We start from the raw sequence: 12,587 nt of genomic DNA on the forward strand, positions 1-12,587 counted from the left end.
GGCCAAGAGCAAGAACCGCCGCAGGAAGATCATCAACATGGTGTCAGTGGAGCCACACCGGCACGAGGGTGTCTTCATCTACCGCGGGGCAGAGGACGCGCTGGTTACGCTCAACATGGTGCCTGGCCAGTCGGTGTACGGCGAGCGGCGGGTCACGGTGACTGAGGGTGGTAATAAGCTGGAGTACCGCACGTGGAACCCCTTCCGCTCCAAGCTGGCCGCTGCCATCCTCGGAGGGGTCGACCAGATCCATATCAAGCCCAAGTCCAAAGTGCTGTACCTGGGCGCTGCGTCGGGGACCACTGTCTCCCATGTCTCCGACATCATTGGCCCCGATGGTCTGGTGTACGCTGTGGAGTTCTCCCACCGTGCGGGCCGCGATCTGGTCAATGTGGCTAAGAAGCGAACCAACATTATCCCTGTTCTCGAAGATGCCCGACACCCACTCAAGTACCGAATGCTCATCGGGATGGTGGACGTAATCTTTGCTGACGTGGCCCAGCCAGACCAGTCCCGCATCGTAGCTCTAAATGCCCATACCTTTCTGCGCAACGGAGGCCACTTTCTCATTTCCATCAAGGCCAACTGCATCGACTCCACTGCTTCTGCTGAAGCTGTGTTTGCTTCTGAGGTGAGGAAGTTGCAACAGGAGAATTTAAAGCCTCAAGAGCAGCTGACCCTGGAGCCCTATGAGCGGGACCACGCTGTGGTCATTGGCGTCTACCGGCCCCTTCCCAAGAGCAGCAGCAAATAGCACTCAGTTCCACCTGGCCCTGAGCTCTGCCACAGCCCAGCCGTGCTCAGTGTTAATATGTATGTGTTTTCTTTGTGTGGTGTTTTCCTTTCTTTTCTATTAAATGGCATACAGAAACGGATTTCGGGTGTACTGGTGAGGTCAGACTAGGTTTTGGTACTGTAACATCAACCCCGAAATCCCAGTGACCTAAAACAGCTGGTAGTATGGGTCCATGGGATAACAGCTTGGGAGCTATATTTAATCTAATTACTCACTCATTCTGTAGGGCCCCGGCTCCCCAAGGCCCCTTTTCCATGCTTCCTCATCACAGACCAGGGGACAGAGAACTGAAAGATTGCTAATAAGTTTGTAAAGTGCCTGGTGGAAATGTGGGGGGACTTCCATTTACATTGTCCAAATCCTATGACCAGGCATGACCGACCCAGACTCCTGGGAGTGGTGTGGAATACTAATGGACTGTCATAAAGTCTAAAACAGCCAAGCTGTCTGACCCCAAGTCAGAATCTACACCAGGATAAATATTTAGCAGTTTATTCTTCTGCTGAGCCTTTTTGCATTCCCCAGTATTTGTAATCCACACACCATCCCTGAGTTGGCTCTTTTTATTTCCCCCCTGCCATTTCTCTTTTATATGCAAAGTAACAGGGCTTCTGAAGGTAACTGGTTGTCCAAGTGTACCTGGCCAGTAAGGAACTTTAAGAGCCAGTTAGGAGCTCTAAATGCTCTACCGTTTCCTCTACACCAGTGGCATGTTCCTTCCCCACACTGCCCATGTAGAACAGACTTGCGTCACAACACAAGGATACACACCAATCAGTTCCACATGGCTTCCTTGTCTTCTTTTTCCCACCCCTCTGCACTACCCTTCCTTAGATTTCAAAATAGAAAACAAGGCGGGAGGTAATATGTGAATCCATCTCATACACTATTCCTACCACAAAGCATGCCATACCCAAAGAGGCATCACTGTGTCTGAGAAACAACCAGAAGAAATGCCCTCCCTACCCCACCCCCACCAAAGGAACCATCTCTGAAGGGTATTTTCTGCAGAACATGGGTTGTTGAATTCAGTGCATTCAATTCTGAAAAGGAATAGAAGAACGAGAATTTTGAGAACTGGAAATATAGTAAAACCAGGCCCTAACAAGGTCCTTCATTTAGCCCTTCACTTGTATATTGAAAACATCTGGGTTGCCCATTACCAATATCATCAACAGCCTGAGAATGATTGCTCCCTGATAGATTCTTGGGAAGGTGGGTATGTTCTCCTAAGTTGTGCTTGGGTAGAGATTGGGGTTTGTCTGCATTTTTTTTTTTTGAGGATATACTTCTTAAATAAACAAAAAGAGTATAAATCAAGTTTTTTTAAAAAAAAAAACAGCTACCCTTTCAAATCTGCCTGTAGTCCCACACGCACATATACATCAAGCTACAATGCAGAGGAAGAGGTATAGTTCAGATCCACCAGTAAAACTGACTCACAAAAATGCAGGTGAGTGGAGTAGATGTGAAATCCTCATTGCATCCCTGCAAAGCAATTGACATTATTCCTATTTAATAGACAAGGAAATGCAGTTCTGAGAGATGGCAAGGTTTGTTAAATAGCCCCAGTGAGACTCACAGCCAGAAAACAAAACCACAAAAATCTGACTCAAAGACCTATGCCCTCCCCTCTTAGGCTTACTGCTCTGCACTGGCTCCTCTGTTTTGAAAAACCCTCTTCCAACCTTAGGCAGATTTTTAGGATGACACCCTGAGACTAGGGATGGACTCACAGGGCAGGAGGATTATTTCCAGAATCTTACAGCATTTAGCCCTTCTTCATAGCCAGCTCAGACTTCCTTTTTTTTTTTTTTTTTGAGCTTATTTATTTTTAATAGTTTATTTTTACATCGTTTTGTACATTTTTTTTTTCATCTCAATTGTAATCCCCGTGGGTTTCCCATCACCGAGTCACCAGTGTGCCATCATCATAGTCCCATGCACTTCCCTCCCTCGTTTTTGATCCCATTTCCCACTCCACCCCACAAAATGCCTCTGGTATATGGCTGTTCATTATTCTTATTATTTTCTCGCCTGGTTAGATTTCCTTCTTTTTTTAAAAAAAGATTTATGGTGGTAGAGCGGGTTAAAGCACAACACTAAGAAGCTAAAGCCACTTCCGCATGAGTTCGATTCTCGCCTGCCCAGGAGGAGACCACAAGGCGTAGCAGACCTCTCCTTGCCCGCCCGCTGCTCCCCTCAGCAGTGTACTTCATCGATCTGCCTGTTCTGCTCCCCACTCTGTCTCTGGTGAAGCCTCTCGCCGCCCCTGCACCTCTGGCCTGTATCCCAGTTCTGTATGCATAAATAAATCTTTAAAAAAATAAAAGATTTATTCATGCATACAGAACTGGGGTACAGGCTAGAAGTGGAGGAACAGTGAGAGGATTCACCAGAGACAGAGTGAGGAGCAGAAAAGACAGGTCGATGAAATACACTACTGAGGGGAGCAGTGGGCAGGTCAGGAGAGGTCTGCCACACCATGTGGGTCACCTCCCTGGCCTGGAATACGAACTTATGTTACAGTGGCTTTGGAAAGCTTCATAGTGATAGGCTTTAACCTGTTTTGCCACCAGGGAAGGCCCAGCTCAGACTTCTTAATAAGAACCTCTTTGTTCTTCCTTACAGGGTTTCAGGGGAAATAGCCTCTTGATGGGCCTGAGTGTACACAGAAAGAGGGGGGTGGAAAGAATTTGCAATCTATCTGAAACTGCTTGAACTGCAGGTCATCAATGAAGAAATGGCATGAAAACAGCCTCCTAAAGAATATCTCAGCATTGTAGATGAGTTTGTGGGCAATAGAATGACATGGTTAAGTACTATATATATATTCAAATATATAAATATGAATAAGAACTGAGGGAATATAGACGGGAAGCTTGAAGCCTGGTTGTGGATGATGGGGCCAGGAAATGTATGACCTGTGACTCCAGTGGGTAATTAGGTCCAGGAAATCTAGAGATAGCAATGATACCAGTCCCAGAGCTAAGAATGCTTAGATTTCCAGATCCATTTAGTCAGGACCTCCAGGTCTCTTAGCCCACTGGACTGTCATAACAAAATACCACCATATGGATGGCTTACCCAGTAGACATTTATTTTCTCATTGTTCTGGAGGCTGGAATTCCAAAGTCAAGATTCTAGTAGCATTGATTGTTTGATGGCTGCTCTTTCCCTACACCTTCTCAAGGCATTTTTTAATATTTTCATGACAGAAATGGGAGGGTGGGGGCAGGAGAGAGAGGGAAGGGGGAGGAGAGGGAGGACAAGGGGATTCAAGGGAGGGAAGAACAGAGGGGGGATTCCAGGTGTGTCTTTTATAGTATACCAGTGAGATCAGATTAGGGCCCTACCACTAAGACCTCCATTAGCCTTAATTACCTCATTAAAGGCTCCCTCTCCAAACACAGTCACATCTATGAGGGTCACAATAACTAGGGGGAAGGGTACAACTTAGCCTCTAACACTAGCGGGGTGGGAACTTTTAACTAAAATGTCTATCTTGCAAGCCTGTGAGATTGACAGGAAAAGCAATGTGCATATAATAGCAGAGTCTGGGGGCACGGTGTGTGCCCTGCACACACTTTTCTCATTGCCAAAAGTTCAGAAATGACACTAATGAACCCCTGACAAAGCACTTTAGTACAAGTTTAATGTGCACATACCTGACAATTTGCAAACCTGGGCACTCAAACCAAAACATGGAATGGGATAATTGTTACAGAGCAGTTTCTATATGAGGTGGAAGGATTTTCTTCATAGTGACGGGGTTGTTAATACTGGAATTTTCTTAGAAAAGAATTGGGTGATGATCGCCTCATATCAATTTTGGGAAACAGTTTAAGTTTTGCTTATAATGTCCAAAGGCATTGTCAAGATATGACCTAAGTTAAGGTAGACTTGCAAATAAAACTAAATTCAGCTTTATCTGACTCAGGAGGTTTTGTCTGCTCCTGGCAATCTCGAGGCTGCTCTCCACTTGTGTTTGAAATAACATCATCAACCTAAGGTGATAAAGTAGTGTTCAGGGCACAGAGGAAATGATCCCATACCTCTCTGGTTTTTCTAGGCAGGCACATAATCAAACAAGCATCAGACAGATTGATAAAAAAAAATAAGTTTAATAATAACGTGTGTCCCCACCTCTCTTCCCCCCACCCCCACGTGGGAGAAACACAACAGGATTAACTTGCCCATGTGGCCTCAGATACCATCTTAAACAGCTAAGACAAGGGAAGGGGAGGGGAGAGAAAGGAAAGGTCAGTTGTGGAGTTTAGATAGAAAGGCACGTGCAGAAACAAGTAACGCATATTCAAGTTCTGTCTTTTCCTAGAAAAGAGACAGAGATGAGGCCTTTCTGGGAGACACCCTTTTAGAAATTCATATGTATCTTTTTCAAAAGCAATTGCTATCCGACCTGCAGAACCTTCCCTCCCATGAAATCAAATTTTGCCAAAAAATATTTGGTTTTGCAACCACCCTCACCCCACCCTACCCTTCCCTGGCCAGGTAGGTTCACTATCAGTTCTAGTGATTTGAAGGAGAACTTTGGAACTCTTCGCATCATTTTTACAGGTTTAATAGCAAGGTGGGTGGAGCGGCGGGACAAGCCAGCAGGGAGACAGTAACTCAAACCCCCTGCTAATCGCTACATGCTCTTCGCTCTGGGCTTTCTCTGGCGTTCTCTTGTGGCGTCTTTCTCCCCTAGCCATTCTGCCATAGCTGTCTCCGAATAACAGCTCCCTTATACACCTGATCTCCAGGCTGAAGGGTGCTCACCTGCGCATGCGCACACACCCACGCTCAGGTGTTGATAGTTGGGCACATTCACGCGCCTTCTACATGAAGATCAGAGCTGCAGGTGATAGCCACAGAGGCCAATGGCGTAAAAGCCTTACCAACTTCATTTACGAGACAGCAGGTTTGTCCTCCTCTATCATGACTGGGAATTGAGCTGGCACAAAGGCTAGAGGTTAAGAGAGTATGGGGGAGCCTGACAGGCTTCTGGACTGTTGGAGGTGGGCAGGCTGGCTGCTTCGTTTCCCAGCATGGCAATAGCCAGGTGGAGAACCCACCCCACGGGCAGGAAGTGACCAACTGTAATCACTGCGCAGGTGCAGCGAGACCGAAGGCTGCCTCTTAAAAGCCAGGCCAAAGGGAGCGAGCAGGGCAGGACACTCCATCCCACCTTCTGCTGGGCACGGCGCCCCTGTCAGCCTCCCTGCCAGACGCCTCCTGGGATGAAAGGAGAAAGAAGAGGTAGATTAAGTAGGTTCCATCCAAATGAGACTGTTTTAAAACCCCAAAAAACAACTTTAAAGTTTTAAATGGGCAGTTTCCCTTCCTGGCCTAATCCTGCTCTCCAGCAACACGCCGCCCACCTGCGAAATGCGCAGCGGTGAGTACTAAGATTTGATTCCTTTCTCTCATGTCGACTAAGCGCTCACTCTGTGCCAGGCATAGAGCTAAACACGCGTGGGTTTTTAAAGGGATTGTTTTTAACGTGTGTGAACAAACAGAACATGCTGAAGCCGATAATCAGCGTGATGAGCAGCCGATGCCGGTGGCCGGCGCACGTGTCTCAGCGGCTCGGAATTGCGGGGCTCTGTGCAGCCAGGGTCTGGCGGGGTCCCACATTGTGGGGGGCCCTTTGGACTTGGCTATAAAGAAAAGCTCAGAAATAACTGAGGTAACACCTTCAATGAATCACTGAAGTGCCCTAGCAAGAGTTTATTGTATGCACACAGAAAGCACCCAAACCTTTTAAGTTTGGGAATGGAGTTGGGTCGGATTGTTAGAAACAAAGTTGAACGTAGAGGTAGGGGGTGTGACTGTTTACTCCATTTCCCACAGTGGTTGCTTAGAAAATTATAAATTTTTTAAATAAGGCTTTGGCTGGTGGGTTCATCATGCCAACTTTGGGAAAATTTTCATTTTGCTTATGCTTTCCAGAGGCAATAGAAAAAAAAAAAAAAGACCAGGTCAAGTTAGTCTTGGAAGTGAAGCTAAATTCAGCGATGCTTCTTTTGAATCAAGTGATGTGTCTGCTGGTTTCATTTGCTTTTGATTTTAACATTTCTCCCTATGGGTCATGTCTCAGCCTGCTGATACAACATTACACTGGCTCCCACCTTTGATGTAGCTCAGGCCCAAGAATCACTTCTAGCTGTTTCCATTAGTTGAGTCACCAGGGTGAGGGCCCAGGTAGATGGTATCTCCATCATTTGTGTGAGTGTGGCTGATTCTATGCGGTTGTCTGATGCTGATGGGGTCTGTGATTGTTGAGCGGCTTCCAACAGGTATTTAAAACTGTCAGAAGCATACAGTGCCCTAGAGAGGTTTATATGAGGACCATGCAGAGTGTAGCCAAGCTTTGGGAAAATCCCCTGGAGATGCCCAGAGCCCAAGATTTAACTGGTTAATTAAGTCAAAGCGGTTATAAATCAGATTCAAATTTTACTTTTCTAAGTCAGTCTACCATTTTGGGGGAGGGGAGATAATGTATAATTGGGTTTCAGAAAACATTTAAAAGGTTCTTACGTAGACACAACATAGATAGCACTGACAATCCATTATCCCCTTGATTACTTTGGGCAGGATGAGTGAGGATGATATTTCAGGAGGTGTTAATCATAGCTGAGCTTCCACCTGAATTAATCTCTGGGATGTGAGCAGCCAGGTAGCTTAATGTTATAAATTCTAAGTTTGGAGAATTACTTGTGTCGATTTCTAGAATTAACTTGGAAGCATCTCCAAATGGTGGAATGAGGATGGCAGTTTGAGTCTGGTGGGTTTTCCTGGTTGGCAATTTCTTTGACAGATGACATCAGGTACCCTGTTCAACTTTCTCAGATGACATGGCCAGTATAGGCATGAGGCCTGCCCATAGGTGGTCTGTGGCAGTGGTTTTTCTCAAGTGTATGTTGTGTGGCTTTGGGAAAAGGGCAATTTTAGTTCTCCATGATCCAAACTGGAAGGATGGGAGGATATCGGAAAGGTCACTTTGGAGAGTTGTCACCAAGTATTAGAGGAAACTAGAACTTAGGATCCAACCCAAACCCTCAAAGACAACAGCACTAGAATCTGATATCCACAAGGGTACAATAGTAAAACACAACTTTTCTCTTAATCACTCCCATTTCAAAGATAACCACATTTGAAAACAAATTTGTCTAATTTCCACAAACATACCCTTGTTATTTACATAAGCACAATAGAAATGGCTCGTTTAAGTCTGATTGGCTGGAGCTTTTCAGGAGATATTTCAGAATAGACCTTTTAAAATCTCTTTAGACTAAGAAACCAAGCTAAACACTCACATAATTTGTTCTATTACAAGGAGAGCAGACTCATACGGAAATTATACAGTATATGTTGTCATGAAAAAACAAGAATATTTATGAAGTTCCTGAATTCTAGAGGGACCAGGTAAAGAGGGGAAAAAAGTAAATGTCTCAAAATTTATCATTAAAGCAATTTACAAAGCAAAATACATTGCTAAATTGCTGTGTGTTGGATAACTTAAAGAGCAGAAAAGGGCCTTTTGAAATCTGGAAAGTGAAACATGAAAGAATCAGCAAATGTCCTAAAAACTGTCCTAAAAATTGCACTTTGTCATCATGAAATATTCTGTACTTTTTGTTGTGCTGCTTCTTGGACTACCAACTTTATGAAGCAATTTTCCATTAACATTATAGAAATTCTTATCCAGTTAAGTTTGGTGACATTTGTAGTCCCTGGTGGCCACCAAGAGCCAAACCAGCTCCTGGTCCAGGTCCACTGTCTAGTAGACATTCCTCACCCACTTCCTCCAGGTAAGCTGCTTTCTGGAGGACTCACCCTGCCATCTCACCCTAGAATCTAGGAGATGGGAGCAGTCTTCCTGATTTCCTCTGTACCCTGGGGGAGAGGGCAGGGAATTTCCATCTTGAGGTGACACAGAGCTGTCCTTTGCAGGGTTCTATTCATAAAATTAGGCAAAGGTTTACATTGCAATATTTATGGGAGTGGAAGGGATGGGGAAAATAAACTTAACTCATAAAAGTAAACACTCATGCAGACAAGAATCATAGAGTTGGCAAGCATGTAATGAGGGAATCTAGAGGTAAAACCGAAAGCTTGTATTGTTTTCTGTTTCAGTTCAGTGCAAAATGTACTTGACAATAATCTTTAATGTGCGGCCCTCAAACTGGATTTTACTTCTAAGTCATTCCATGACATTAGGGGGAAATGAACTTGTTTAGCCTAAAATGCTTTTCTGAAACTGTTTAATCTGAATTCAGATTCTTTCTTTTCAAGTAGTTCTATTGCTAGTGCTGTTGATAGTAAATTTGCACCCTATACTGAAAGTAACAGATATATTTGAGACAATTATATTGCTTGAGTGTATTCCTTTAGAAGCACAACATGTCTTGCCTTAGGCACTATGACTTTGCTAGAAATAACAGATTCAACTGTAAAATGCCAGTCGAACAGAAGCTGATGGCGTGTGACTGTTTCAAGGCAAATAACCTAGACATAGCCTGGAGTACTGGTATCCAGTGTGTCACTGTGTCAGCTAACTCAAAATATAAACTCACTCAGTGGGGGTGGAGGAAGAATTCTGGCTGCATATAGGAACCATGAGGAAGAAAGCAGAAGCTCTCCATTTGGAGAACACCATCTTTCTCACCCCTCCTGTGGCTGTCATCTCCCTTCCCAGCCTCTTTCCTCCCCACTTTCCACCACTTCACCTTTAGGAACCCCATATCCAACACTATTAAACCCCATAGGGTTTTCCCACCCCTGAGCCCCTCTTTTCACTGTGCCTCTCTCCACAGCCTCCTTGCCCACCTAGGGCTGACTGCAAGGCCTGTGGTTACAGTGACTTCTTTTGTGTAATTCCTTGACCTCTTCAGAGAAGGTAGCTTTTATTTTTTTCAAATTTATTGAGACTTATGCCATGGTCTCTTATGCCATGGTCTCTTATGTGATTAGTTTTGGTGAATGTTCACGTGTGCTTAAGAAAGTGAACTCTTGTTAGATGCAGAATGCGGTGTTTTGCTTCACTGTTTTGCTGGATTTTGTTGCTGGAACTACCAATAATTGAGACACTGAAGTGGCTTCCCCTCAGATGGCAGCTTCATGCCTCAAAGTTCCATAAATTTAGTATCATTTTCTGGCTGTTCGATTACATGTGTATATAGTTTGAACTATGTCTTTTTGATTATTGGAATATTTTACGATCAGATGTGACCCATTACTTCTGACTTCAAATCCATTTGCTCATCTTGAATGTTTTCCTATCTTTTTTCCCCATTTGATTTCAAACTGCCTAGGTCTTTAACTTAGTTTACATCTGTTAAACAAAAGCTTATGGATGTTTCCCTTTTAAAAACCAATCAGATAGTCTCCTTTAGTTGACAGATGTAAGTCTTATTGTTTATGGAGGTCTTTCTACTTTTGATCTTTCTAATATACTTGTAGGTGTTCTGCCTTTTTTCCATTCTTGCTGGACTGTTTGTTATAACCTAATTCTTTATTTGGGTAACATTCTGGGGTCATGTGCCCATCAACGAGAGAGGATTTAAAACGAACAAACAAACAAACAAAATAAATCCTGGCAAGGAAAGAGGAGAGCTGGGGTTAAGTTTTGGCTTTGCAAATGGCCTGCTGTGTGACCTAGAACAAGTGAAATCATTTCTCTGAGCTGTATTACACTGTGAAAAGTTAGCAGCAGTGGTCTGAGATTTCCTCTGACTCTTGGATCCTCTATGTACAGACTTTACTGATGACTGATTCTTGGCATTGGGAGATCTCCAGCATCTCAAATCTCAAATTTGCCTAGACTTAGTGTTGGTTTGAATTAAATAATTTTCCCCAGATTTACTGAGATGTCTCTTTGAGATGCAAGATAGTTTTTCTGTCTTCATAGCATTGGGAAAACTTCACACTAAACTATCAGCAATATGGAATTATAGGGGGGAAAAAAGTAGAATGTCAATAATTGATTTTTCTTATATGTTCATAATTGACTGAGTCATAAATTTTACACTGTGTGAGTTGCTATTCTAGATCTTGAAAAAGTTTCATAGGTATAATTAATTATAGGGATAATTAAAGGTATAGGTATAATTTCATAGGTATAATTAATTTAGAAAAAGGAAAATATACAACAAACAGTACATATTTGGGGGCCTTCCCTGGTGGTATAACCGGTTAAGTCATAACACTGGAAACTATCTGCATCCACTGCAGCTCCAAGTTTGACCTGGCCAGGGAGGTGACCCACATGACTCAGCATACTTTTCCTGTCTTGCCTGCTGCACCCCTCAGCAATTTCAGTAGATCTCCCTGGTCAGCTTCTTTCTGGTGAATACCCTCTCCCCTGAACCTCTGGCGTGTAACACAGTTCTTGTATGCATAAGTAAATCTTTTTAAAAAACAAGAACATATTTAAAGATGATTTAATAAACTGATCCCAAACCAAACCAAAAGTGAGAATCAGTATTTACAGACCCATTGAAATAATGAAAAAAAAAAAAATTTATGCATGCAGGAACTGGGCACAGGCCAGAGATGGGGATTTTGTGGGGAATGAGATCTATTCAAATACGCTGCTGAAGGGAGCAGTGAGTGAGACAGCAGAAGTCTGCTGTGCCATGTGGGCTAGCTCCCTGAGCAGGGTTTGAACTCATGTTTCAGTGGCTGCAGATAGCTTCTTACTGCTGAGCTTTTTTAACCAGTTGTACCTCTTCATTTATGTATTTGGTGTACAGGCCAGAAGAGCGGGGTATGAGAGGGACTCATGACAGACAGTGGGGAGCAGAATGAAATACACAGCTGAGGGGAGCAGCGGGTGGATCAGGAGTGGTCTGCGCCATGTGGGTCAGCTCCCTGGCTGGGGATTGAACTTGTGCTGCAGAGGCTGCGGATAGTTACATAATGCTGCATTGTGCCATCAGAGAGGGCCCTAAAATCATTTTTTTAAATATTAAATGGTTGTCCTAAAACCCTTAAGTAGTTTTCTAAGAAATCAGGATATACAAGCTCTCAAGACATTTCTGTTTAAACACTAAAATATTATTGGAACAACAAAATACCACCACCACAACCCACTTATAACCATGCACTTACCTTTTAGGGTTTGAATTTTCAGAATGACATTTAATATAGATTGGATTTTGTTTGCAACATCAGAGGTTGCTTTCAAATTGTTAAGAGAAAAATGAGCATATTAGGCTTTTCATGACAAAAGAACAAGCTTTCATGGTTTGGCTTATCTTTGTTGTTGCCAAAAGCTATAAAGATTGCTTTTAAAGCCCTAGCTAGATGTATCTGCACTTGCTTACCTAATTGTCATCAACTGCACTTTTGGGATGTACTCTTTACCTCTTAGAAAAAGCAACATTTAGTTTCCTTTTTTTAATGTAAAAGAGGTCAAGTCCCAAAGATGTCAGCTTTCCCAGGTTTATTTTAGACAAAACTTCAAAACCCTCCAAAAACAGACAGGAATATCTTAAAATAGGGACTTACCAAGCTTCTGACACATGAATGATCAGTACAAAAATACATAAGCTAGGTTGGCTCACTGAAATTGGAGGACTGTGTCAATAAATGTTTTCAAAATTGATATGACTGAGAATTCAGTGCAAATTCTACCCCTCCTAGAACATATTTAGATCCTAACATGTGTAAAACCTTGAATTACTGTTACTCTTCAGTAGTTTATTTTCCAATTGCTTGTGGTACTTTTATACTTGAGAGCTAAACTACACCTCACACCTTGTTAATTCCACACCAGGTGCAC

General features: G+C 43.3%; 1 protein-coding gene across 1 annotated transcript; it reads left to right on the forward strand.

Annotated features, from left to right (window-relative positions):
• Position 1: 1 nt before the first annotated feature.
• LOC101628613 (rRNA/tRNA 2'-O-methyltransferase fibrillarin-like protein 1) lies at positions 2-2,073 on the forward strand (the record flags this gene model as incomplete). Its single annotated transcript, XM_012722137.1, has 1 exon — positions 2-2,073. A coding segment is annotated over one exon (753 nt), but the record flags the coding sequence as incomplete, so codon positions are not given.
• Between the last annotated feature and the right edge of the window lie 10,514 nt (positions 2,074-12,587).

The sequence above is a fragment of the Condylura cristata genome, unplaced genomic scaffold (assembly GCF_000260355.1).
Source record: "Condylura cristata isolate star-nosed mole 26May11 unplaced genomic scaffold, ConCri1.0 scaffold00008, whole genome shotgun sequence".
Lineage (NCBI taxonomy): Eukaryota > Metazoa > Chordata > Mammalia > Eulipotyphla > Talpidae > Condylura > Condylura cristata.